The sequence below is a fragment of the Salminus brasiliensis genome, chromosome 12, assembly GCF_030463535.1.
Source record: "Salminus brasiliensis chromosome 12, fSalBra1.hap2, whole genome shotgun sequence".
Taxonomy (NCBI): domain Eukaryota; kingdom Metazoa; phylum Chordata; class Actinopteri; order Characiformes; family Bryconidae; genus Salminus; species Salminus brasiliensis.
In genome coordinates, this window is record NC_132889.1 from 26,355,760 (window position 1) to 26,383,665 (window position 27,906).

At 40.0% G+C, this 27,906-nt stretch overlaps 3 protein-coding genes across 8 annotated transcripts in view; 1 reads left to right on the forward strand and 2 right to left on the reverse strand.

Moving 5' to 3' along the window:
* Positions 1-939: 939 nt before the first annotated feature.
* Positions 940-8,810, reverse strand: gid4 (GID complex subunit 4 homolog). Its single transcript, XM_072693930.1, has 6 exons — positions 8,438-8,810; positions 7,800-7,859; positions 5,827-5,934; positions 5,351-5,452; positions 5,107-5,237; positions 940-4,243 (listed from the first exon to the last, which is right to left on the reverse strand). The coding sequence occupies exons 1-6, from the start codon at positions 8,624-8,626 to the stop codon at positions 4,180-4,182; spliced, it is 654 nt and encodes a 217-aa protein (XP_072550031.1). The 5' UTR covers positions 8,627-8,810; the 3' UTR covers positions 940-4,179.
* A 255-nt stretch (positions 8,811-9,065) lies between these two features.
* On the reverse strand, positions 9,066-17,939 carry drc3 (dynein regulatory complex subunit 3). Of its 3 annotated transcripts, XM_072693591.1 has the most exons (13): positions 17,903-17,939; positions 16,931-17,103; positions 16,698-16,814; positions 16,408-16,574; positions 15,583-15,729; positions 15,152-15,259; positions 13,875-13,987; positions 12,853-13,027; positions 12,478-12,609; positions 11,100-11,172; positions 10,892-11,013; positions 10,040-10,171; positions 9,066-9,549 (listed from the first exon to the last, which is right to left on the reverse strand). In XM_072693591.1, exons 2-13 carry the CDS (start codon positions 17,088-17,090, stop codon positions 9,439-9,441), a joined length of 1,557 nt encoding a protein of 518 aa, XP_072549692.1. In that variant the 5' UTR covers positions 17,091-17,103; positions 17,903-17,939; the 3' UTR covers positions 9,066-9,438. The 3 variants fall into 3 exon arrangements, with proteins under 3 accessions (XP_072549692.1, XP_072549690.1, XP_072549691.1); XM_072693589.1 differs by lacking the exons at positions 12,853-13,027; positions 13,875-13,987; XM_072693590.1 differs by lacking the exons at positions 12,853-13,027; positions 13,875-13,987; positions 17,903-17,939 and adding an exon at positions 17,231-17,306.
* A 1,035-nt stretch (positions 17,940-18,974) lies between these two features.
* The window catches only part of tom1l2a (target of myb1 like 2 membrane trafficking protein a), a 35,043-nt gene continuing 26,111 nt past the window's right edge, over positions 18,975-27,906 (forward strand). For 3 of the 4 annotated variants that reach the window (XM_072694477.1, XM_072694478.1, XM_072694480.1), the window contains exon 1: positions 18,978-19,056. In XM_072694477.1, coding sequence (XP_072550578.1) covers positions 19,005-19,056 — 52 coding nt within the window. In that variant the 5' untranslated portion in view covers positions 18,978-19,004. Of the gene's footprint in view, positions 19,057-27,906 lie in introns of all 4 variants that reach the window. The other variant, XM_072694481.1, reaches the window with a different exon arrangement.

A 27,906-nucleotide genomic window follows, 5' to 3' on the forward strand; every position in this document is an offset into this window, starting at 1 on the left:
AAATTAACTTGCACATGCATGTGGTGTTTTCATATGTAAAAACATAAATCTGAAGAAAGACATTTTCTCTAGGGACTGTTTTACAACGCTTTTGTGCACCTCACTGCAGTAAATGTAATTTAAGCCAAAGAAGGTTTACAAATAGTGCGAAATTTGTATAGAAATTAATTCATTAATCAAGCGTCTGCGGGATGTACTGGACAAAACCTCATAGTGTCAGAGACCACAGGACACCTTCAGAATTCTTGTGGAGTCCATGTCTCAATGGGGGAAGTAGCTTAGAGTTTAGATTTGCTGCCCGAGTCTGGGCCGAGATTTCCTACCACTTTCCTCGGGCCCTGCCAGGTCGGGCTCTAGAAAATGGTCTGTCTACGCTTTTTAATGCTATTTTTTCTTTTATAGAAAGCTATGGCATGATAATCATAATGTGTTTGGTGTGGCGCAACAGATAACGCCACTACCTGCCAGTGAGTTACCACACCATGTGGGAGACTGGGGTTCGATTCCCGGTCTGGGTGACTATGCTGTGCTACACCAATAAGGGTCCTTGGGCAAGACTCCCAACACTACATTGGCCCACATCTGTAATGCGAGTAACTTTGTAAGTCGCTCTGGATACATTTGCATTGGATATATTTACATTTAAATCCCATAAATGTAAATGTATAATCGCAATATAGCAAAGTAACAAATCACAGCTGTTATAGCGCCTGACCTGAAGTGCACTGTTCATTAACATCATTCTAAACGGTGCTGGATTTAAATCGGGCCCGGGCTGATAATGAGTTTATGGGGCGGACCTGATCCGGCTCAGACTGAACGTACATGGGCTTGTGTAGGACGTTTTGGACCCGATTTAAGCTCATGTGGTTTTAACGCAATTTGTACCCACAGCTTATCATAAAGCAGAAAATGTTAAATAACTAAAGAAATACACAATTTGAAGAAAAGTTCTTTTTATTGCAATGTAAATGAACAAACAAAGCTCATCCATTTAACTTCAGTAAGACCTGTATCTTTGTCCATAACAACCTCATGACATAAATCTTTCTCCATGCAGTCGGCCCGGGTCGTGGAGGAAAACCACAGAAGACTATAGTGAGCTTACATTGCTTGCATCTTCACGGACAATTCCATATATAGTCTTTAATCTCTCTTCTTTATGTTTTGTATCCATTAGAACATCATTTATTTTCAGAAATCAGGTCATCACAAACAACTTTATTATGTACACCACTCGAGGATCAATATTACACACCTTCCAGGCATCATTTCCTAAAGCAATCTGCATTAAAACCTCTGTAGAAAGCCTTTCACTGAACTGGATGTGCTTTCAGTAAAACCACACATCCCTTTAATACTAAGAGAGTGTTGCCTCAGTGCGCTGATCTTGGATCAGTTTGTTTTCTGTCTCTGAGCAAAGTCATCCTAAGATTTAAGGATATATAAACATGGGCTGAAATGTGACGTTTCTTTCTGGAAACACCTTTATAAAAAGAACTAAAAAAAAAAATCGAGAGATTCAGGAGAATATTTAGATAGAGATATTTAGACAAACCCAGTTTAGGCCTAAGTCCAGACAAAAGAGTGCCCGTCCCTAATCTAAGAGACCTGCCCTTTGGTTTTGTTCCAACCCTAATTTATAAGGTAAGTCCATTGTTGTTTTTTTATTATTTAAAATTTGGCATTAATAATTTACTGAGACTAATAAAGTCTTTCAGAGCGGTACCAAGTTCTTTACAGTGATGGAAAGCCGGGGTCATGATGTACACAGTGCAACAATTTTTGGGGGGGACTTTTCTCTTATATTAAACAATGACTTTATTTAATTCATTCTTAATCGTAATGTTTTAATTAAGTAGAATTTTCTGGGAGGAAAAATCCTCAGTGCAATTTCTCCTACGAGTCGGAGTAGAGGTGTTAAACTAGGCCCCAAAGACATTAAAAATCTGACCAGATTTATAAATACCAGCTCAAGTGTTTTCAATTAGGACCACAACTAAACTCTGCAGTTTACATCAGGACTAGGCTTAAAATCCACATCCAGGAAACAAGTGCTTAGAGACTCATGAGCAATCCCAAACTCCAGCTAGGAGAGACCTAGTCACGGATTACTGTGATGCATCATTTCACAATGTGCAAATTAAGAGTCCAATGGATTTCATTCCCTCAGCACTTGCCACTTCACCTTATCCAACAACGCACTCCCATCTATAACCAAGAGGGCCAAGCACAAGCAGAACCATTCTGGTTTATGGGTTTCCATTAAGCTTCCACTGCCATGCTGCTAAAAGCTGGGAGTAAGTTTTGGCAGCTGAGGCTTCACATCCGTTCATGTCGTGCACTCTCTCGCTCTCTCTTTCTACCAGACATTATCTTTCATACTTGCAAAGTTGCCATGTTCATTTCTCCATGCAAAACAGTCTTCCTGTCCATACGGAACCGCTCCAACACTTATAAAAATGTTATATACAAACATTTGACTGTTAAGGCAAATGGTTTCAACTAAAGCTTAGGAGGATTGATGAGTGTGGGTTCTTTTTCTTCTCTTTTGTTGCAACAAGGTCACGGGTTCAACTCATTTCACAAATGTTTTGTTCTTCACCTCAAAACGGCTTCTTTCAGAAAGTGAGTCAGACGGGTTTCCTTAAAGCCTTTAGTCTTATTTTTCTTCTTTTTTTGTGCGTTACTTGGGCTCAAAGAAGTGAACAGTTCAGCTCATAGACACAAGAAAGTAATATTACATCTGTCGTCCCGGCAAATACCCCTCTGTACTGCAAAAACCAATCACTGCCGGGTGTCTCGCAGTCCTCGATCGGAGTCCAGCACTGCTTGAGAAGGACATTCGAGAGGACACTTTGCATTGTTCACTTTCCAGTCCTTTTCAGATTTCGCTTCCAAACATAGAAAGGGGAAAAAAAAAAAAAAAAAAAAAAAAAGATAATCCAGGCTCCAAGGACTGTTAAAACATCCAGATGGTCAAATCTATTCAAACTGATATGCTGATAACCATCAAGGTGCATACCAACCAATACTCTGAGGCTGTGATGAAAATACTATCAGTGAGAACATTGTTTTTTAAAGAACGTGAGGATGCATTGAATGCCTACAAGCTGAGGTTTTAACATTGCATAGCAAAACGGAGCATTAAAGTATTGTCAAATTTGTTTCCCACCACCCCCCACCAAAACAAGAAAAAAAAAAAGAAGGAAAAACCACCTGAAGCAGCTTATAACCATCACTGTGGGATATAAAATCTCTTTCCAAGACATCTAATTCACTTTCATTACAAAATATATATATATATATATATATTATATGTATGCAATCACACCGAGAAGCAAAAGGGACCCAGCTACTTTGACTGGGACTTTAAATACAAGCAGTGACTTTTAAATTGACATCTGAATGAGATGCTGAACGCCTCTCCATTCTGACCTGTAAGTAACTATCAATTCTCAAACTCTGCTGGAACATTGACTATTGGCCATGTCACATGTCACAAGGTGACCTCCATATACCCTACAGTGCTGCGTTGCAGCTCATACCGTCTCATACAGTCGCGGTCCCACTACTGTTCTCCACACATATAGAGATCTCTATTTAAGAAAAGAAAAACCCAAAACAATAATTTACGAGATTTCCGATTCCCTGCATGAGCTGACCTGAATTTGTCAATCCCAATTTTCCGATGACACGGCCAAGAAGGAAAGAAACAACAAAACAAAACAAACAAAAAAACACTTCAATTATTAGCTTCTCCATCAAGAAGAAAAATAAGAGTAACTTTAATCCCAACTCAGGCTAAAAGGTAAAAATGACGTCTAAAGACGGCAAGAGAACAGAAGCTTTAAAAACTGGGAAAAAATGAAAGTAAGGATGGAAGAAGAAAAAACAAAAACAAGCAAAAAAAAACACTGTTGCAAATCCCAAAATTCAACACACCGATCCACTTGTTGCCTCTAAAGACTTGCTCATCTGAAGTTCTCCATTCATTCATTTGTCCACACATCCATCCATCCATCCCTGTGTCCATTTTAGTCATCCTCTTGGAAAAGAGAAAAAATGGCTGAGTCCTTGGCATGATTAGACAGTTTATCATTCCCTTGACACCAATATATATTTTTGCCTCTGTCTGCCATAGTTTCACCCTCTTTCAGCCATGAGAGGGATCTAGTGTCACCGGAACTCGTAGATGGGAGCACTGTGTTCAGGAACATGAGTGAGGTTTAGAGACTGGTACCTGGAAAAACAACACAGAGAGACGGTGATGAAACTGTCTGTTTAATGAGAAAAATCTTCACATCTGGTGTTACTGTAGTTTTGCACTCCAGCTACAAGGCTTATATCGCTATCAAGTAATGGGAGCTTATACTACCCTTATTAGAACTGTACAAACAGCATGCATAAACAACCACAACATTGGTATGTAAATGTGTAGTTAAACAAAGTAATGGCATATTGAAGCTTACATTTTGTAGATATGGTCTCACTGTTTTTTTGGTGAAGTTTGGTGAGTTAATTATGCAGATTGCAGATGCTTACTGATGTCAGCTTTACTTGTGTTATGGTTTAGCCATTTTCTTCATCTCCAATCAAGTATTTTTTGTAAAAGTTAAAAAGTTTTCTTTCTCTCTTTTTTTTTTTATTTGATTTCTTGGCCACGTCATTAGCAATCTTGAATGTAATGACTAAAGTATGCGGTTAACAGATGCTAAATAATTTGATACAAGCATTCATTTCTTGTTAGCTACATTATCCTCACAGCTCCAGTGCAAAATTAAAGAAGTAGAATGTGGACACCAAATGTCTTGGCTGACCAGGTGGTACATATGTGTCAGGGTAAATTCTGAATGTAAACCAGTGGTTTCCAGCCTTGACCCTGGAGTGCTACCTTCCTACAGACTTTGGAACCTACCCTAATCCACCCCATCTGATCCAATTATTGCCTGTAGAAGTCCTTGATTGGCTGAATGGGGTGTGATAGATTTGGGTTGGAGTTGAAACCTGCAGGAAGGTAGCCCTCCAGGTGGAAGGTTGAATACCACTGTTGTAGACACGTATATAGAGTCAGAATTAACGGTCATCTAGAGCATCTGACTTTACCATTCTGAGCTTCTGTGGTAGTAGAAGCCCTCAATGGTGGCTGTTGACTTCTGGAAGCAGATGTAGTAGAAGCCAGCAAAGGAAGCTCCACTGATGTCTTTGATTGTATGGTCTGGGACCAAAAACTGCTCCTGCACACAAATGAAACAAAAAAAACAACAACAAAAAAAGTGAATAACTATGCATAAGAAACGCTTTTTCAAACTTTGTGATGAATGTACATTGAATCCAAAATAAACTTTACCTTCCACCGCATGAACACAAAATCACTGTTCTTGAGTTCTTCGTAGTCAAAGTCATCAGAATTAAAGCTTTTTGCATACTGATAAAACGCCTGAAACTTCCCCTGAGATTAAAGGAAAAAATTAATAATCAATGTAAGTACACAGATGGATTTTAACAAAACATGCCGTTCAATTAATTCATATTTATCTTCGGTTACTCATTACACATAAGGCCAACAAGTAAATAAACAATGTAGGTGAATAGGCAAAACATGGTTAATCAAAGCATGATTTGCTTCCTGATTAGTAACAGAAATACAGCAATAATTTAATCGGTCATGGCCAAAAAGATTTTCTGTCAAGCAATTCTTACAGCATACACAAAGCAAACACTCTCAAAACAGATGCTCAACACTTACAAACTCATTAAGGGAAAGTAGTCTAACATTAAGGAGTTTTCCTAAAGAGAGAGGTCTAAAATTTAGGTGTCATTTACCCAGTGTTTGCGGTCAACATCCTCATCAGCGTCCCATTTCCTGGTGAGAAAGGGTCTTTTGTGACTGATGATCTCTCCGGCAAAGAACGTTGTAAGGGTAGGATATTCCTATAGAACGTAACGAGACAGAGCTTAGAGAGTGCAGAGTACTGCCTGTCCTTTGATTCACAACTAAACATTTACAACTATTCAGATCATCATACTGAATATAGTAACTGAAAATGAAACATCCTCCCTATAAATACCTAAATCACCACTACCATCTCTTTTATTGATTTCAAGCAAAAGCAAGGTAATTACACATTGTAATTACCCTCTTACAAGATTTCATTCTGCTCCTGCAGAAAATCAGCACTATTTTCCCATTACTGCCCACAAGCACGCTGCCATCATCCACCAGCTCTAACTGAATACAGTTTATTCAAACGTAAATTAACGTATGCTGAAATAACACTGCAGATCATAATCAATGTACAGGTCTGACTGGTCAAAGACCGCTGATATAGTAGCTTTTCTGAAATACAGTCAGGTACGTTCAGGCATGTTCTACATAGATCCCGCAAGTTTTATACAGGGTGCCAAATCTATGATTACTGTATTCAACAATTTACAGCATACACTTTCAGGTGATTCAGAAAATACTAGTAGAGCTAAAAAATAAATGTGCAGAGATGCTATAGTGAATTCTGGATCGGATACAGGAGAGCAAAAACGTAACAATCAACCGTCTACTGTTAGACATTAAGTGACGTGCAAACGATAATCATTGGGCGATACTCAGGGTTTTACTACTGTTACTGAAGAAGATTATTGCCATCTAAATTTCTTTCCTTTTTTTTCTTTATATAAATGTACTGGACACGACAAAGCTTAACCGGAACAAGTATTATTAGCCCATTTGGACTCCAGCACACATAGCCAAGCCACATGGTGTTAGTGTGTGACAGAACAGAATGAAAGAGACATGGAGAGACAGTGCTGGCTGAGATGAGTGCTGTCATGTTTACTAATTCAGAACTGGTCATGTCAGATACTTCCGTCTTACTGTCCTAAAATCCAGCTGGATCAAAATATATAAGAATCAAAAAGAAGTCAAAGCCTCTTAAAGGAAAGCTGAAATGTAGTTGAGCATCTTCACACCGGGGGCTGAACCAGGACTCCGTTAAATCAAAGCCAACGTTCATGATTACATGAAGCCCAGTGCTATGTACAGTATCATTTAGCATTCCCGTTTGGGGGGGGGGGGGGGGGGGGGGGGGTTTAAAGACTAATCAAATTATTACACCATATGATCAGCCACGACATGCTTGGTGTCTCACATTTGCTTTAGTTTTGATACAAGCAAATGTAACAGACAGACCTCCATCATTTGTTAGCTACTTTAGCATTTCAGCATCAGAGCAAAACTAAAAACACAAGCCTCATTGGTGGATTGGTGGGTTGCATTTGGGCTAAGAAGATTATAGTCTCAATACACTGTTCATATGAACCTCTCCTTTAATATCACTGTACACAGCTCTGTGTTAAAAAGCATCATCAGTTCTGTTTATCAATTATTGACAAACAGACCGAAGACAAGAGCACCAAAATAACCTGTGCCGGTGAAAGAAAAGTGCACAGCAATCACATTCTGCATTGTCACCCTGCATTTCTAAACAATGTGGACTACAACAGACAGAGAACTAGACCAAAACAAAGTCCTGAACGTTCAGCTTTCAGTTTCCCCAACCTAACTCAACACTGAACCCGGCAGTCCCCATTTTCCTGTATTCTCCAGCCCAGGGCCTGTTGAATCAGGAGTGCTTGGAAGCTGAAAAAGGTGAACTGAGTAGAGCAGCACTGAAAAGCCCCAGCACTGACCCCATGTTTGCATCAGACGCTCCCCTGCCAGAGCCAGACACTTTATGTAATCCGTGAGACAGCAAGCTCTCTCTGAAACCTGTCGTGGCACTAGAAAGCCGGCAGCATCTCACCTCTGTTAGACCTTTGATCTTGAGGTATCCGCACAAGTACGAGTCCTCCATGGTCACATGCTGGAAAGAGAAGGGGGGAAAACAGAGAGTGAGTCGTCGATTGGCGCTGATTCGTGCTTGGCAGAGCTCCACAACTGCGATACAAGCCGCAAAATGTGGGGCAGAGCGATAACATGTCTAAGGGAATACGGTCACCTGTGTGCGCAGCCATATTTCAGCACACTTTGGGGGACTAAGGCAGGTCGGCTTGCTGAATATTAGGGACCCGTCCATACTGTCTGGAAAGCGCGGCTGTCGAGTGTCTATCTAGCTGTTAGGTCGTCGGTGCCACTCAATTACAAAACATACGGAGGACACGTTACATACCAGTGCCCAAAAACGCATTAGCTAGCTAGCTAACTCTTAGCTAGTACATTTCTCGTTTGAATGAACGGCCTAACCCAGCTATCTCGTTTTAATGACTTAAAGGACAAATCCTACAGTCTTGTTTAAGCGCAACGAGCCAGCTAACGTTAGCTGACGTTACTTAGCACTAGCAAACAAGTGGCGCGTTAAACTAGTTGCGTTTCAGCCCAAAGCTAAGCTACGAAAACAAGCCAGCTATCCAAGCTAGCCAACTCCAAGCAGTGACTTTTTACCTGCAGCACCACTTCGACGTCGTACGAGTTGCCTTTGCTCTTCTGGTGGCCCCGAAACTGAGAGCCGCTGTACAGGAGGGAGGTGGCCACACCGGGCTGCTGCGTGTTGATCGGCGGCGGTGGCACCAGAGAGGCCGAGGCTCCGCAGGCCGCAGGCGAGCAGGGACAGCACTCGGTACGGACCGGCATGTTGGAAACGCTTCGGCGGGGTGAACCCCGAGCGCAGGCGAGCTCACGACACACGGACCGGATTCAAGACGAGAGTAGAGACGGGCACATTGGCGGCGGTTCGTGAGCCCCGTGTCTCCGCTCTCGCTCCGTTCAGCCCCTCGGCATCTGAGCTGGGCTCCTCGACACCGTGTGTCGTCGAAGTCAGAAGGGCGCTCTGATTGGACGGCGGAGTCACACGCACCGTCGGGGCGCAACGGTTAGGGGCGTTTGGAGGGAACAGCATTATGGGATGTGTAGGCTGTTCGTTCAAATGAGTGTCAAGACGTAAACTTGGATGATTGCTATCTCTGATACATATACTTTCATGACCGCATAGAAAAAAAAACTCAAAAATAAAGGAAAACATGTTTAATATAGCTATAAAATATGATTAAATATATTCAAATGTAATGTTTTGTTTCCTGACTGAACACTGACCTCAGCTATTTAACAAGTATATTTTTAATCGGACGTTAATCAGAGAGTTCAACCACACCCCGATACCATACCGTACACACATACACACACACACCCTGAGAAATGTCCATTTATGTCCACTCCGTCTTGCCTTTGGGTTCTTGTAGTACCAATCTCTTCCTGTAGGGGGCGGCAAGTGTCCAGCAAGACATAGGCAAATTCAAAATTCAATCTGGTCAGATTGAGAGCTACAAGGTCTCAAAAGTTTAATAAAGTACAAACCGTACAAATACATTATTTGTCTACATATTTGTAGTTAGATTTTAAGATTATTATAAACATATAATAATGATAAACAGTGCCATTTTTCCTTTTTACTGTTGCTCATGCAAAAGTATGTCCTCCAGCTGGTCCCTCACATGGTCGATGTAGTTATGGATTTCTGAGATGCGCTTGCGATTCCGTTCGATCTCCTCGTCTTGTACCTGTTAACATGAAACACTGTGTTTTTACACTCGCATTCAATAAACACTAAAAAGTGTAACTCTCATATTACTGCTGAAGATATGCTCATATTCATTACTGAGTACATTGGTACATAAATACAATAACTAGTATTACAATAAAGAGTTATTATTAAAAATCCACATATTTTTCACAGTTTCTATATTTTTGCATAATTAAGATGTAAACAAAGTCATTAAGAGTGGTTTGACATCTAATGTGCCATTCTAGAGAAACTTGATGAGTTTGTCCACAATGGTGGTGACGAGGAGGATGTAGCAAACCCTGGCAAACTTTCTCTACAATGCACCATTTCACATCAAACCATCTTTAATGACTTTATTTACATCTCAGCTATTGAATTAAGCCAAGTATTTGGTGGAATGTCTCTTTTTTGTTGTCAACAAATACTGTAAGTTTAAAGGGTCATGTGAAAGTAGGTGTCTAAAATGTGTATCCACTCTCTCTTACCGACTTTATCAGTGCAGTCATCCAGCTATTGATCCGTGTTATGAGCTCATCCTCCCTGTTATCAATCTTCAGTAGGTGTGTGTCATGAGAGGCACTGACAGCGTTGACCACTGTGTCCTTATCCACAAACAGCTAGAGGGCAGCACAGCACAGAGGGCAGGTTCATGCATAACACTGCATTTTTTGTACAATAGGGGTGTAAGCATGCATTCATCTAAATGTGTTTGAAGCTTACTGTAATCAATTTTAATATACACTGATTAATCATAACAATAAATGAATGACCTTGTGTATCGTGTTACATTATATATATATTATATATTGGGCAGCAAGTGAACAGTCAAAAAATAGACTGTAGGAAAGCATAAGGACTGTGGGCAAGCATAAGGATCTGAGTGACTTTGACAAGAACCAAACAGTGATGGGTAGAGAACTGGGTCAGAGCACCTTTAAAACAGCAGACTTTTTTCGTTGTTCCAGTGGTCCAAGGAAGGACAACTGGTGAACTAGGGTTCAGGGTGCCATAGGCTCAAGGATAGTCTGTTGGGTCTGATCCCAAAGAAGATGGTTTAGACTTTACCATAAACTGTCCACCTTGATGGGTCAGAGCTGTTTTGAAGGCACAATATGAGGCAGATGGTTTTAATAGTACGACTAATAGGTGTATTATAATGTTCCACAATCTGGAACACTATTTAATGAAGTCAAAATGAAATTGAGCTTTTTATAAACAAAAATGAGTCATTATCTAAGGAACTGTAATCAACTCTCATCATTAGGAGCTCACAGACTGATGGCAATATTGTGTAATAACTGATACATGTTAAACATAACTGAATGTTTAGCACTGACCAAGCGCACATCATCAGGCAGATCCTCCTCCAGCTCATTCTTTGCCACTCTCTCTAGCGTTGCCACAGCAATCTCTAGCAGTTTCTCATGGTGATGATTCTCCAGATCTCTGCACTGGGCAAATGTGGGGCATAGTTAAGGACGCTAATCTGAACAATCAACAGTAGACCACATTCTCCACTGCACTTGATTTATTTGAGTAAAGGATATATCCCCTGCACATATTCAGTGAACCCTCCAACCATGTCTGAGATGTTCCTCTCAAAGTCTTTGATGATATCCTGGGAAAAGAGAGTTACAAACAGTTACGTGCACAGTTGCAATATAGACATGATGCTGAAATCACAGAGGATTTGATACATACTAGATCCCAGTGAGTCTTGGTGGTGAACGCACTCCCTACTACTTTATTGGACTAGATGTGCAATTATACTTACTTCTCATTGATGTAAATACACTCTATATCTTACTCTACATTTTACTGAAGCAACTCTTTAATATTGATATTTTATTGTTGAACGTGTAGCTAATGTTTCTCTGTCAGTGATTTTGGGGAAGAAGTCATTGCCTTTTTGAACTCTGTACATGCATGTATTGTGTTTCTTCTGTGTTCTGCTTGTTTTCAGTGGCTGAAGTGTGATAACACACTTATCACAAGGCCTTTGTGGTTGAGCTGTCAGTTGAGATTTGGAGAACTGAATGTTTTGACTTCCATGGACTTAATGTTCTTGTAAAAAGCAGATAAACCTTTATTTTAAGCTTGTCCGATTTTGAACTGAAACCAAAGTATTTTAGTGTAGACCTATACAATTCCGATTGTATAGGTCTAAATGCCTTTAAAAAAGCATACATGTGAAAAGGTCAGACACTTAACTAACTTTGTACTACTGCTTTGGGTTACTGGACAACCATTGAAGGAAGAGGGCATTTTTATCTGTGTTCAGACTTACTTAATTCACACTGTTCATATGGATGAGCAGCTCTTCTTAATGGGTTTCATGATAATGAAATTCTCATTTCAGTAAAACTCTAAATTCTCACCTTTTTTGTTTACTTTTTTCAGAAGTGGGATAAAGTGATTTATCAGTCTTCTCATGCTTTAAGTCTGTTTTCACACCGAGAACTGATTCTAGGCTGGTTTGGAGGAGAGACTCCTTATCACTGGTTGGCTTTCACACAGAAGCAATTCCATTCGAACGATCGACTGCACAATTTCGGATGTCACTCTTCTGTGTGCATTTTGTGCTGTGGCAGCGTTTAGATCTCAACATACACTACACTTCGCCCAAGTACTGTTGTAAAAGATGGGTCTTCAGTCAGCGTTTAAAGACTGTAAGCGACTTAGTCGTTCAGACATCCAGGGGAAGTTTGTTTCATATTCATTTACAATGCAATAATCATAAAGGGTTAAAGGTCTAGTCTATTTCAATATGTTGTGAAGCACATATCAGTCCCTAAATGTATCAATATACTCATAACTGGTACTATGATTTTGTCTATACCATGTAGATCTAAAACAAGAGCCATTATTATTATATCCAAAGGATTCTCCCATATGGCAAGTCATTTTAACATATCCACTTTACCTCTAGTTGGTCCACCAGTTGCAGCTCCAGGGTCATGAGAGTGTCACACATTTGGGAAATCTCATCACCGTAGTTACTTATTTGGGTCTCCAACAGCTTTGTGTCCGTTGCCTTCTGCATCCCTGCCATCACCTAAAAAAGGAACACAATAGAGTTGGGGTTCTTGGGCTTCTATACAACACTGCATGAAAGTCATTATGCACCTTAATGTCATTAAGGAAACAATAAAGCCAAGAAGCTTGATACTGTGGTTCTCATCACATTAAGCAAAAGACAGTATAAGACAATATCCTGCTGCCATATTGAAAGCAATTACAGTTAATAAAATTGGGGTCTGGCATGCCTAAGGCTATGTAGGCTACAAGCAAAACCAACCTGCCTTCTCGATTCCTCGAAGTCAGCGGCTAACTGAGCTGATCTCTGCTGATTGTCAGACACTGCTTCTCTAGAGCAGGTTAGGAAGGAGTCCACTTCATTTTGCCTTTGTGCATGTTGGGTTAAACCTGCCTCAAATATCTGCATGCATAACGCCTCCAGTTGGGTCTGATATGTGCAAATGCAGTCAAGGAATGCTTACTATGTATGAAAAAACTGTCTAAGAATATTATAGGTGCGCAGAAACACTCACAAAAGTCTAAAACTAGTTTAGTCTCAGTAACACTGAGATAAATAACTGATCAGCACAGTGATTTATCAGTCTACTCAGGCTTTAGTAGAGTTCAGTAACACTGAGATTAATAACTGATCAGCACAGGGATTTATCAGTCTACCCAGGCTTTAGCAGAGCTCAGTAACACTGAGATAAATAACTGATCAGCACAGTGATTTATCAGTCTACTCAGGCTTTAGTAGAGTTCAGTAACACTGAGATTAATAACTGATCAGCACAGTGATTTATCAGTCTACTCAGGCTTTAGTAGAGCTCAGTAATACTGAGATGAATAACTGATCAGCACAGTGATTTATCAGTCTACTCAGGCTTTAGTAGAGCTCAGTAACACTGAGATAAATAACTGATCAGCACAGTGATTTATCAGTCTACTCATGCTTTAGTAGAGCTCAGTAACACTGAGATAAATAACTGATCAGCACAGTGATTTATCAGTCTACTCATGCTTTAGTAGAGCTCAGTAACACTGAGATAAATAACTGTTTGTCAGTGTTATAGAAATACTGATTATAGCCATGGTTTACTCAGAAAGTGACCACCCTTGACCATTACTTCTTTCTCAATACCTCTAGACCAAAGCTTCTTTCTCAGATATGTCTTTACCTGTCAGTGAAATATGCAGATGAGACCTATCAGACTTGGCTTAGATCAAGTAAGCTGTATCCACATATCTGTGTATTCCTGACTAAGAAATGCAGTCCACTGACGGAGCAGCAGACAAGGATATGTCTCTAGTAGTTTAGACACTCCAGGAAGGTAGGCCAGCTTTGATGCCTCAGCATCATCTGCAAACATACTGTGAAACAGATGGGGCCCGTTTAAGTACTCCACAAACGCATCCTGTGATAGAAAAATAGTGGGTGTCATCGTTAGTGTGCATCTACAGTATGTATACAATATAAACAATGTTACATTTTTTATAATAAAATGTTCACTCCACAGACCATACAGTCTGTAAATTCAGAAAAAACTTCTCCCAAGCTTTGTTTTTTTTTTTAGCAGACTGAAGAAAGTTTTCTTATAGTATCTCCTTGATGAATCTCCTTGATGAATGCTGAAGAACAGCATCCCCTCAATGTGATGCTGCCACCACCATACTTCACTTTGGGGATAGTGTGTGTTGAGGAAGGGCAGTGTTAGGTTTGAGCAACACATTTGGGTTTTCATTTTTGGCCAAAAAGATCCATTCTTGAGTCATTTGACCAATGGAAAAGTAAAATCAGTTTACGAAAGACTGTAGCACAACCTAATCTTGTTTTGCATTACAGTTGATGCTGTTTTCTAAATTTACCATAAAGAGATTTTTTGTGCTTTATTTATTTATCCGCCTACAATGTTGTTTTGGATTTGCAGTGCAAGCATATCTAAATTAGATTTAAAACTCTGACCCTCAAAATTAAAACATTTAAATCATATTGCTCAGACAAGATACTGTGCATACAACTGGCCTATATGCAAGGATGGTTGTATATGCAGGTCTGGATTTTGCCATGACGTTTTGTGGTCAGATGAGTCAAAAACTGGCAAAAATACAAAACCCAATGTGTGGCTAGTGAAGTATGGTGGTGGCAGCATCACATTGAGGGGATGCTGTTCTTCAGCAGGGACTGGGCATCTTGTGAAAACTGAAGGACAGACGGATGTCACAAAAATCAGGAAGATACTGCAAGACAACATATTCATGTATGTTTTATTTTGTTTTGTGAAAATTATTTTTATTATGTAATTAAAAATCTGTGATTCTGTAATTTTGCTCAATTTATTTTTATTTTTTTCATACTATAACTCTCTCACTGGTCTCTTACTGGTGTCCCTATATTAAAACTTATGTAAACAGTCAATATACCAAGCTGTATATCATTTTGTAGTGCTATGTAAACAAACATTAATATAAAAATTATTATATTATGGAGTCTGTGGGAAAAGGGTTCAAAATAGGCCCTCATAATTTATATGTTTTAGCATGACCAGAACAGTGCTGGGTGAGACTTTATGGATTATTACCTTATGTAGCTGAAGCTCTTGCTCAGTGATTTTTTGAGCCTCCATTGCTCTTTTCTCCTGTACTTCATTGTTGGTCATCACCTCAATCTGTGTTAAAGCTCTCTCTCGCTTCAGACAGAACAGAAATTTAAGAAACACAGTTTAATCAACCTTATCACTACCATTACCATTACTGTTTCAGTGAGCTAGAGTACTATAGTTATTAGTATATCATGTATGTTATATCATAACATTATTATATTCATCATCCCATCAGTGTTTTCTGTACTTCATTAGAATGTGTTTTGTTTAATGTCACAGCCAAGGCGATACTCAACAACTATGGATATTTGCCAGAATTTTAGTTCTCTTTCAGCTAACAAACTACTGCTCCATGTAGTTTGTTAGGAATCGTAAGTGTTGCGGTAATGGTTAATCAATATCTCACTCACAGTTTGCTCATCCAGGAGCCTGAAGTCCAGGTACACCAAGTCTGAGAGGTACGCAGCCACAAAGATCTTGTAGTTTTCCTCTTGGCAAACAGGATTTCCAGCCAGGTTGAGCGTGCGTAAGTTTTTAAATCTTCTTAGGTATATTACCTGTGGAATAGTTAAATCAGTGGGTGAATATTGTACACCTCCACATATGTCAACAATAATGTCAAACATGGGGAAAAATACCATTTCTGTCGACAAATTTCTAATAGCTATAGATCATGAAAAGAGTCACTGGGCCTCATTCACCAACTGTTTTGGCGGAAAAATCCCATTAATGTAGTTTTCAAAAAGTTTCTGCCGTATTTGTTGTAACGTCATATTTAGAGTTTGTTCAATTTACGAGGACAATGGGATTCATATTTATAAGAGCATAGTTCAGGTTGGTTTAAAACACATCATGGATCCAATAAATGTTAATTATTTAATTATAATAGCCATTATACTTGTAGAGTATAACAAAATCCAACCTCTGCATATCCCAGATTAAAAAGATGGGGTCACAGTGTTAGCCATTCTATATCACCCTTGGATGAGAGAGGACCTTACTGCTCAAGGGCCCAACAGTGGCAGTTTAATGAACATGGGTACTGAACCCACAACCCTGTAATTACTAACCCAGCACTGTCCACCGAGCCACCCTGCCCTAGAAGAAACTATTTGCAAATAATTAAACAATTGAGTTGAATTCCAATTATAATATATTCATTTTTGGTCATCAATCATCAATTATGGTTGATATTGAGCAGCCCAAGTATAACCCTTCAAAGCTTCTGAACTTACATTATCAAGCTGGGAGATTGCATTTTTACCAAGAGAAAGGATTTCTAAATTTTCCAGTGTATCCATGTTCTCTATGGTAGAAATACGGTTGTTGAATAAACTCAGGTCCTGAAGTTTCACAAGTGTGTCCAGTCCCTCGATCACCTCGATGTTATTGAAAGACAAATCTAAATGATCAGGGAAAACTGGTTCAGTGATTAACAATTCACACACAGAGAATTTCCCATGAGAAGATTTCATGTTTAGATGTTTAGAGTTTTAAAGAGTCCGAAGAAACTCGGTGAACTCACCAAGCCACACCAGGTTAGTGAGCTTCTCTATTCCCTGAATCTTCTCTATGATGTTATTATGTAGTTGAAGCTTGGTTAGCGACGTGAACTCCCATAAATGGTCAATCTTTAAGATGTCTGCAAAATCAGTTCCAGCAGCTTAGCTCTTAACTTGATTGAAACGTTTTACTTTTTACAATTTTTTCTTTTGTCATAAGGAAGGCCTGAGGCCTGAAATACAGTGCATGTCTTACTTCTGTAGTCCAGGCGCAGCTGAATCACTTCATCATACTGGATGCCCTCTTCCTTGGCTATACGTCCAGCCTGGCCTTGAGGTCCCTGTTCCTCAACTGCTTTTTGTAGCATCTCCTCATCGATCACGCAGGGCCCCAGTGTATCATACCACATGCTCATTTTGTCAATATTGCTGAAGAGTGAAACATATTTACCATTATGAGGGCTATGTATTTATTATTGTCATCACCATAATGTCACTGTCAGAGAAAAACGTATCTTCCTTCACTTACACTGGAAGTCAATGTAAAAAGATTTACCATGAGATTTTGAGTGTTTGAATAAATCCAATGATATTTTCTTATGATTTTAAAATGTTCTCTCAATGCCTGTTGAGTTTTCAAAACATGTTCAATTTTAACACACAAACCATTCTATTTATGCTCAGAAAATTGCTAAAAAAAATGAAATCCCCCCAAGTAGTCATAGATCACCAATCATCTTGTCCTTACGCTATGCTATTATGTTATAAATATGCTATTTATGTCATGCTTACCTGACTAACTACAACGCACTAGTTATATTTCCCCACAGTGCTGAAATTTCACAAGGGGCTCACTTCACACAACAGTGCAAAAGTTTATAATAATCAATGGTGAACCTTTCCTTTAACAATATGACATGCCTACATCCACAATCCCACAATCCAGCATTTAGTCACGTTTGCATTATTGCCTTTTGCAGTACAGATGTTTTACATTTTACATTTAGGCTTAGGCAGCACTAGTTAGCTATAGTTAGCTTAACCCAGTGCAGCAGAGTCGAAAACACTAAGGCACAGCACTGAACACATGCCTCTTTCAGGTTTGCTAAACTAGAGAAGTAGTTACAACGATACTACAACGATAACATCTGACACAAGAAACGTCAGGCGAATGTAGCTAAAGAGGCTGTTTGAGTAAAGAAAATAAGCAGGCTAGTGCGAGAGCTACCTGTTGTGCAGTGTTGTTTATTATGTAGGCCCTCCCGCGTCTGCTGTGTTGAACTGCAGTTGCCTAGCAACTGAACGCTTTCGTGGGCTGCGTTCAATCAGCGCAGCTGTTTTGCCCGTCGTTAAACTCTAGCTGCACGGGAGGTCGTGGTCTCAGCGCTGCACAGATACCCATAGGTCAAATTCCACACCTTCACATCCAGAAATTCATCATTTCTGTCGGATTGTCGGAGACACCTGAGATGTTAGTTATCTACTACTTTACTACAGTTACAATGTTAGAATGAGTCTACTCTAAGAATGTAGAGTAGAATAGAGTAGAGCCGATATTGATTTTAATATTATTTTATTAATTACATTTGCGTGGGTATATAAGTTATTTATTTATTTATTTATTTATTTATTTATTTATTTTACAACCGCTTCTATCCATACTACTGTTCACGTTTGACCTCCCAATGCTATTTGCAAGGAGCCCGTAAAGTATTCAGAGAGAAAAAGAATATTTGGAGAGCGTTCCCTCGATTTAATAAATAATTGTGTTTAATAAAACATTGCCTCAATTTCACAATCCGTTTCCTCCGTTTAATAAATCACCCACAGCGTAGAGGGGACGCTTTAGTTAAACTAAGGGGATCATTTAATTAAATTGCGGAAATCGAGCTAAAATTATTAAATGGATAGATCAATTCATTACATTGAGAGTCATACTGCTAAATTAAGGGATGGTTTATTAAACAGATTATATTAGCTTATATTATAACTAATAAATATATATTATATTAGCTTATATTATAACTAATAAATATAACTAATAAAAAATAATATAATAGAACTATTAAATATAATCATATTCCTTACTCCTTTGTGAACATCTAAAACGTCGTGGGATAATGTGCCATAATTGGTCCACCCGACGTAGCACGTCTCAGGTTGTAATACGTAAAAGCAGAACCAATTGCCGTTCATTTGATGATTGACAAGCGTTTTCATCAATCGGAGAAGAGTTTAGTCTGTATCCGCCAATGAAATTGCGAGGTGGGTGGAGCTTATCTCTGCGCTCACTGTCAGCTCCTCGCTGCGGATTGTTTGTTGTCATCAAGATGGAGTTCTTGTTGGGGAATCCGTTCAGCACTCCCGTTGGACAGTGCATTGGTGAGTTACAGGGTTTGTGGCAGCCTCAGGTTTGTTGTGTTAAGCGGTGTGAGAAGAGATTATGTCACTTGTGTCCTTAACGCGGTGTATTTTGTTTCCACATTTAATGACCGCACTGCCGGATAGTCCAGCATCCGGTAGCAGTAACGCTAGGCTAGCCTAGCCTAGCTATGAGTGTTAGTGCTAGCGCTAGCTAGCTAGCGAAATACAGTGCCATTCCAACGTTAGACTCACGTTAGCATCGTAACGTTGGCAGCTCGCTTAAAGCTAAAGCACATTTAAGCCTTTTCAGGGTTCTTGGTAGGGAATACAGAATAGAGTAAGCTGAGTAAAGCACGGAGCTAACTTGGGAAAGTAGTTTTGCACGGTCCGTTACTCTGCTGTCCTGGAGGCTCGCTGCTATTGGTTCTGTATAGCAGGGATGCAGGGTTGCCAGTCATTTCGTTTAAAAAGGTGCATGGTAATCACTGGACAGGGGTGTTTCATGAGTCAGCTCCAATATTTTAAGCCAAGACTGTCCTTTTTGCTCGTTTTGGCTGACATCATTGCAGCTCACTGGAAAATCCCGCTCTGTGAAACACCCTGCTGATGGGTCCTGCTGTTGTTATGTCATCATGGTTTTGTTTCGGTCACAGATCAGTGTTGTACACTGCTGTCATATGTTTGTTTGGCTGACCACAACTATCAGGAAATGACTACGGGCGTCTAAATCATCGACGTTATCATACACTGTTGCAGTCCAGTGACTTGTCATGGTTCAGCACATAGTCTAGACCAAGTCTGGGCCTTGTAACTGCTAATTGATTTTTTAAAAGGGAGTGTGACACCGTTCAAAGCACCATACACGAGATGGCAGGTCCTGTGTAGTCTGTATATGAACATCTGCTAAACCAGTTTTTCAGCTGTTCAGTATCTGACTGGGACTTGTTGTGATTGTGGATTCAGATGGGTGTGTAGTGGTAGTCCATGAATCACGAAAGTTTCCTGGATTTCTTAATCACCTCCTCCTTTTCCAGTTGCCGAGCTGTTCACTCCCACAATTTGACTGGGATTTTATAGTGACTAATATTTAAGGATCATAGAATATTATATATATATATATATATATATATATTTGTTTTGAAAGTAGAGACTTAAAATTGAAATCAATAAACTAAAACAAAGATTTTTTAGTTTAGATTTTTTAGTGCATTTGTTATAGTTCTCTAGGTTGCTGTACATTTATAGAAATACACATCGGCTTCACATCACCCACAATTCCCACATTGGTTCTGGTCAGACCAACACAGAAAGCCGGTGGTGTGCAGTAAGAGTTTTTCAAAAGTTGTAGATTTTGAAGAAAAGTGACTTTCATTTATTTTCAAAAATAGCAAAATGCATGATAGTCAGCATTAGATATTGTATAATTGTTTACGTTTACCTGATGGCATTTGGCTGATGCTCTTATTGAGAGTGACTTACATTTGATCATGTTCCACAGGTCGGTGAGTGTAGTGTTAAGAGCCTTTCCCAAGGACTCTGGAGGACTCTGTTGGTGTAGCGTGGTGTGCTTTGAACCCTAGTCTGCCATAGGAAAGGTGGTGTTTCCTGTTACACTACACCAACCACAATTTGGTCTGTAAAACAAAAGGAAGGACACCAGCAAATAACAGTGGACATATAATTGCTGTCAGAATAAAGCCTTGTATAGAGTGGTAACTTTGTAGGAGGACATTCGTAACTTTATGCTTATGGATGTATGCTAATGTCATGTCTTCCTGGCAGTTTTGCAGCGTTTTGTTTCTTTCTGTAATATGACGTTTATTTATTGTTGTCATGATGAATTATGTCGCAAGCTTTTCTGAGAGTATCATGGATTATGTTCATGTGGTTCATGATATCATGAGCATGTCAGACTATCATGGCTACGTATTTGAGCCATATTGCCCAAGATGGGCAAAGACAAAGACAACCATATTCACCATTTGTGGTGAACACAGATGGAATTTGGCCCCCTGCCTTCAACCTATCCATGCAGTGAGTATCTATACACTAGTAAGCAAACACACACAGCAATGGGCAGCCTTTGCTGCGGCACACAGGAAGCAGAGAGGGTTAAGGGCCTTGCTCAGGTTCCCACAGTGGCAGCTTAGCAAACCCACAGCCCCAAGCCCCCCATTCATGAAATGTTCATACAACAAAAAAGCAGGAGGAGTTATGAGATTTTAAAATTGACAGCAGGGATATTTAGTTTAACACATGCCTACAGATCCACCTAAGTTGGGAAGATCATGCAAGTGCTGTTATATCAGGATAGCAACACAGTTATGGAAGCTATCATGAAGCAAACAGTGCCTTCAGCCACATTCTTGGGTTTTAAGTGCAAGAAGTTCTTGAGGCTGGGCATTAAGATTCATATAATCATACATAATCAGGCAGAAAAAAAGTGTTTTGCAGTGTGGGTGTCTAATTGGGATACATGTCTAATGAGTCAAATTGCTGCATTTGAAGATTTGCTCATATTATGCCCTTTGGCAAAGACATTCTAGTTAATTTCCCTCCAACCATGACACTGTAGACAGGCTAAAAGCTCTTAGAAGGTTTGATGTTTTGCCAGTGGTGCTGCTGCTTCAGCTAGATTTGTGGCTTTGGCTGCTACGCTGCGGTTGGTAAGGTGATGCCTTGCCCGCAGGTCTGGGATCAGTTGTCGCTAAGGGAATAGCTGAGAACAGAGCAGCAATTCAGCATATGATCCCCTCGTTGTGAGTCAGCTAATCGGACTTTGCCATTAGCCAAGTGGTTGAAGAGAAGCTTTACGCAGCTGGTGAGGTTTGCCTTAGCTTTTGCTTAAGCAGGTTCAGGGCAAGGCCAGCTAGCTAAGTCAAACGAGCCAGTAGGAACTAAGATTAGCTGCCTTTTCATTTTGATGGAATAACGCACACGTTTGCTTCCGAGCTCAGCTTTTCTTCAAGCCTTTCTTTTGGTTCTTTGCTTCACCCAGTGTTATAAGGACGTTTTTCAGGGGTGTGTGGGTGTCTCGGGTTCCTCCCGTTCCTCTTCCCTCTTCCAGTTACTAATTAAGAAAAACAAGCAGCTCACTTGCTGATGTTTTTGTGGAGAGAAGCAGTGAGATTATGCCGCTTGTCCTGAGAAGGATTAGGTGTTGATGAGGCAGGCCAAAGAGCATTTCTACTGGGCAGCAGATCCTGATCCATTCTGTGCAGCAGAAACTGTCTGTTTATGGCTGAGGCAGATTGGTTGACCCATTAATGTCACCTAAAGAGACAATTGCATTCACTGGAATATTTTGAATATTGTTATTATGACTGTAAGCATCTAGAGCTGGTTTGTGGACTAGGGCTGCAGTCTGAGTGTAGGTTCCCCACTGGAAGGATACTGTAGTCCAGGATGAGGCCTAGTCCTTGTCCACAAAATGTTTAAGTTTGATTTTTTTTTTATTGTCACTAAACACCATGTAAGGTAAAATTGTTCAAAACTTAAAAATAAAAAGCATCTAAAAGAATGGTAGACTGATACTGCAGTTCATTTGATAGAGATGATTACTTGTCTTCTAAAGAAACATTTGTGTTAGGCTACATTTATCCTGCTTTAGGTCAAAAAGTCTAGACTAGTCTTTCTTAACCTGTGGTTGGAGACTATCTTTAGCTCTTGATAACACTCCAATTTTGGAAAATTAAAAGGTTCCCACTCCTATGGTCCTCAGAAGCAGCGTGAACTGACATCATTTCTCCTTTTAGAAGTAGAAAGATTTTGTTTCTAAATATACAGTTTTTTTTATAGGAAGTGCTGTTCAGTATTAAATTTACCACTAACAACAATATTTTTTAAAGTTTTATTTCTAGGGATGTTCCAGTCGGATCCAGGTGTATTTAAAGCCTTCCAGTGTCCTCCAGGCACCAGTAACAAATATTATTCACAGCTCACAGCAGTGAGAAGCCATGACAAAACAGTTATGGCAATGTGGAACTTTGTACTGTAATATATACAGACATTCGTTTTTTTCTACGTTTTTGCCCATTTCACCTAAACCACTTGGGGAAATACACTTCAACCACGCCTTTACTCTTATTGTAAGGTAAGGTTTGTACACTGTACAGTGTACAAATGTGTCCTCCGCATTTAACCCATCTGTGGTAGTGAACACACACACACTGGTGAACTAGGGGCAGTGAGCACACACACACCCAGAGCAGTGGGCAGCCAACTCCAGCGCCCGGGGAGCAGAGAGGGTAAAGGGCCTTGCCAAGCCCGGGAATCGAACCCACAACCTTGTTATCGATAGCCTGGTGCTCTAACCTCTGAGCCACCACTGCCCTTTTCTATTGCATTCCAATATAAAATATGCCAGTATGCCGTTTTTTTTTTTTTTTTTTTTTTTTTTTTTATATTGACCATATCTGCCAAAGTAGCTGTCAAATGTTAAAAACTTACGAGTCTCTTTTGGAAGTAGAGTAAAGACTTAACACCACTAACCAAATAGACACCAAGAGTACGTCACTCAGCCCAGTGCAGTGAGTATCAGAGCAAAGACCACTAAAAGCACAGAAGGCGATCAGTCTATCTTTATATAATGATGGTGATACATCGGGCATGGACAAACCTCTGAAGTGACATTACTCTAGGGGGTGAAATGTAAATACCAATGTTGAAAAGGAGATGTTTGGACTTTTTTTTTGTTATTATTAAGTAATTATTATTAAGTTCAAGGCAACGGGCTGGTATTGGTTCAAATGTGAACTCAGCTGAACAGCAGATTCAACAGTGGGAGGAGTAGGTTAATGCACACACATTGTTGTGTGCAGTGTTTAAAGTAAGGTCAGTCAGACTGTATTAACTAAACTAAACCAGTATAATCAGTGTTTTTCAGCCCTGGTCCTGGAGGCACCTTACCCTGCACGTTAGAGCTTTCCTTGCTCCCAACACACCTGATTAAACTAATCCGCTCATTAACAAGCCATTCCAGAGTTGCAGGGGGTGTGTTAAAGCGGGGAATCCACAAAAACATGCAGAGCAGTATGCCTCCAGAACCAGGGTTGAGAAACAGAGCTCTAAATACTGATAAACGGTTAAATAGCCTGTTTGAATGTTGGACTGGCACAGCAAGGCACTTTATGGTCCCTTATGATCAGTGTCGACAGCAGTAGCCTACTTCAGACTGCATTCACTTTTAATACAGGAAGCGAAATGAATGGAAATTCCTACACAAAGGCATGAGGGAATTTTTTTTTTTTAAGTGGACGTGGCGACATTAGGTTGATTATAATAGTTTATTAATTGGTCATTTAAATGGGTACACTTCTAATTTATAATGATCTTGATTTGAACATGGACAAACTTCTGAAGTGACATTACTCAGGGGAGTAAAATGTAAATACCAATGTTAAAAAGGAGATGTTTGGACTTTTTTTTAACAACTGAAATGACAGGCAACAGGACCGGTATTGGTTCAAATAAGATCGCAAATAAGATCAAGTAAGATCGCCTTGTGCTAATAAATCAAATAAAATAGTAAATGTTGAGTAAAACAAAGAGATTATTCTTTATAGAAACATGAAGATCAGATTGGCCTTGGCCAATACGCAGATCTGATCTCTAATTAACTCAACAATGTGGGCAGATGAAGCTGTGACTTTTCAGAGTGAACAACTGTGATTGTGCTCTGCTAGAAAAGGTCTTTTCAAAGTAACAACTCGCTAAATGAAACGTTTGACAGCCGAGGGTGATGTTCACTTTATTGGGTTAGAGATTCATTTATTATCGCCCAAGGCACAGCCTTCAGCAACACTCCCGAATTGTCCCGACTGGGGCTTTCGTTTTCCTCCGTTGCTTAACAGTGAAGCGAACAGAACCTGCTTTTAACTCTTCAGCACAGTTCATAAATAGACAATGATAGAATTGAACATTTTGGGCCGTTTAAATGGTGAATTATTTAAATGAATAAATGATTCGTTATGGTTTGGGGCAAGGGTGTAATAGTGGAGGCACGCTGTGCTATTGCAATGCTGTTTGCTGGAGTATTAGCTTTGTGTCTGTTAGCCTTGCAGGCCTTGCAGCTTCAGTGCAAAAAGAGAGAAGCAAACCAACGGCGCCAAACAGGACTTGACAGATCTACGTTTTGGCGGAAGGGAAAGCTGTGTAAACTGGCCCCTGTTCTCCCCCACACCCCCACACACACAATTTCCCTTTAACATCCTCAGTAGTTTATGGCTGCGGATGTGAGCACGTCTCTGTGGCATTTGGTAGGGGATGGTACAGCCTGCCACTCAGGCCCACGTGACCTGCTCTGTTCCTCCAGCTCACGGCGCTGGGCCGACTGGCCTGAGTGCTCCATGTCTAATGCTTCAAGTGCTTAGCAGCCATGTGTGCCCACGTCCACATGGGACTGCCTGGATGTGAATGAATAAATCCTCCATTTGCTGTTCATTTATTTTCCTTCGCTGCCTCTCTCTTTCTGTCTCGCTCATTTGCTTCTCTTTCCTGTCACTCACACACTCACACACTCACACACACACACACACACACACACACACACACACACACACACACACACACACACACACACACTCTCTTTCTCTCTGCCCCCCCCCTCTCTGTTTCTCTGTTGTCCTGACATGCTTGTGGGATATTGCATTGGGAGTAGCTGGTTAATTTGCTTTAGCCTTTCAGTGGCATACGAAATGAGGTTCTTTTATTCTAGCTACTGTTACAGTCCTCTGGAAATCACAGCAGTGTGAGCAGTACAACAGCAACCTCCCCAGCACTCTTCTATCTACCATCTACACTTTTTTTTTTCCCCCCACTAATACGTAGACATGGACCCTTTAACCAATTTAGCATCCAAATGTTTTCAATGTTGCTTTTTTTTTAAAACAATCTAATGCACTTTTTTGTTGACTAGCTGCAAGTATTTATAGGATTCACAAAACATTTTTTATGTATATTTGTTAAATATTTGTATTTTGCCTAAAAACGTAAATTATTGTATTTTGTTAAATACTTTAATAGCTAGTTTGAGGTTCATATTTTGTTAAAAACTATAGTTAAATTACGTTATTGAATCTTGCTGAATAGACTAGTTCCAAAGCATATAAAAACTAGTAAAATAAGGGTATTGTATTTTGTTAGATAGTTTAATAGGTAAGCTTGTTAAAAAGCCAGGGTGAAAATAATACCTTAACTGAAAGTATGGTTTTCTGTGTCAAAAAAGTCAGTCTATTTAAACTACTGGGCAGAAGTAGTCTGTTAGGGCTGTTGTGGGCAGTTTCATTTGACATTTTTACTGAGATGAGTTTGGTTGGGTTTTTGTCATTTAAAATTTGCAACTGATTGAGTTAAAAAAGAGAAAAAATACTCTTAGAAATGTAATGAAGAGAGGGGTCATGACAGGCCCAGCGGAATGAGGCACGTCACTATGACCTGAGGATCGTTAGACCGAATCCCGATAATGCTGCTAGCCCTCTGCAGCTGGGTCACTAAGAGAACGCGGTTGGCCTTGCTCTCTAGAGGGGGGATACTTTAACTTTCTTCCTACAGCCGGGACGTCTGCTGGTTTGTGTATTATAGCCGGGTACACAGCGCTTTCCTTCAAGCGTGTTGGTTGCAGTGAAGTTGCAAAGGCAGCAGTTCTGCCCACATGTAGGAGGAGACGTGTGTCAGTCTTCACCAACCCACTGTCGGGAGCATTGGATGTTTTAGAGGGAGAATATGCTTGGGTTGGGTAATTAGCGATCTGAATTGGGGAGAAAAAAAATTGGTTACATCAGAAATAAAACTTTGAATAAAGAGTACATATATTTAGTATTAATTATACTAAAATACAAATCTTCTCAAGTAATAATCAAGTGTTAATAATAATAAAAATAATAAGTATTAAGCTATTCAATTCAGACATTTTGGCTATTTCTGTTCACGAGGCAGCTCATGGTTATCATGAAAGTGGACAATGGACAGAACAGGCAGAATGAACAGGTGTGATGGGTGAGAGCCCAGGGCTGCCACTGGCGGTGGCGAGCGAGCAGGCCAGAACGGCAGGCATGCACAGTATGCTAACCCAGTCCCACTCAGATTGGACAATTTAATAATAAGCGAAAGGCCGGCACATGAATAAGGCATGGACGAGGTCCTGCAACTTTGCAGTTCGCCAGGCTAGAGGAAGAGTCTTCAGTCAGCCGTGAAAGCTGGCTCTGCGCTCCAGCCCCTCCTCCACCGTGGTATAGACAGCTCAGTGGCACTACAAAGCTGAACAGAGGCCCAGAGCGGCTGATTGATGTCAGCTTCTGTCCTAGAGAGAAGCAGAAGTGCCAAGTCACAGCTCCAGCCTGACAAAATTGATCAGATTCCCTTCAGTAGTTGATTCAAAGGACTGTATAATATTAGGAGTTTGATTATGTTGAGATGGAAGGGTCGAGATGGGTTCGAGGTGGATGAGAGATCAGCTGTATGTCGGTTTTGGCCGATATTCAGTCTGGGTTTGAAACCTCTGCACTGATGGGCTTTCTATATCTGTCTCATAATGGCAATGAATGCTCCCAGTGATTTAAGAATGGATTAAGCGAAGTAATGTTTAATAATACATTTAAAAAGTGTTTTTATATATTGAAAAAAATATATTTGAACACATTTTGTGTATATATATAGATTTTTTTATATGGGAACTCGGCAATATATTGGGTTAATATTAGGTTATAACAATATTATTTGATAAATGCAACCTTCTTGCAGTATAAGCCCTTCCAGTGTAACCACTATGTCAAAAGAGCATAATTACACCTGTCAGAGCCCTTACCCAGAGGGAAAATTCTCAATGCTAAATTGTTATGCCAATTGGGAAACAAATACTGTTGTCTTTAA

What these genes read in the sequence shown, in the direction of transcription:
- drc3 (XM_072693591.1), bottom strand. Translation starts at nt 17,090, where the DNA reads ATGAGCATGTGGTATGATACACTGGGGCCCTGCGTGATCGATGAGGAG. An exon ending in TCGAGGAATCGAGAAGGCAG is followed by an intron (nt 12,610 to 12,852) that starts GTTGGTTTTGCT and finishes TTCCTTTTTTAG; the next exon opens with GTGATGGCAGGGATGCAGAA. An exon ending in TGAATATGTGCAGGGGATAT is followed by an intron (nt 11,014 to 11,099) that starts ATCCTTTACTCA and finishes TATGCCCCACAT; the next exon opens with TTGCCCAGTGCAGAGATCTG.
- gid4 (XM_072693930.1), bottom strand. Translation starts at nt 8,626, where the DNA reads ATGCCGGTCCGTACCGAGTGCTGTCCCTGCTCGCCTGCGGCCTGCGGA. An exon ending in TTGTGTTCATGCGGTGGAAG is followed by an intron (nt 5,238 to 5,350) that starts GTAAAGTTTATT and finishes ATTTGTGTGCAG; the next exon opens with GAGCAGTTTTTGGTCCCAGA. An exon ending in TACCACAGAAGCTCAGAATG is followed by an intron (nt 4,244 to 5,106) that starts GTAAAGTCAGAT and finishes TTGTTTTTCCAG; the next exon opens with GTACCAGTCTCTAAACCTCA.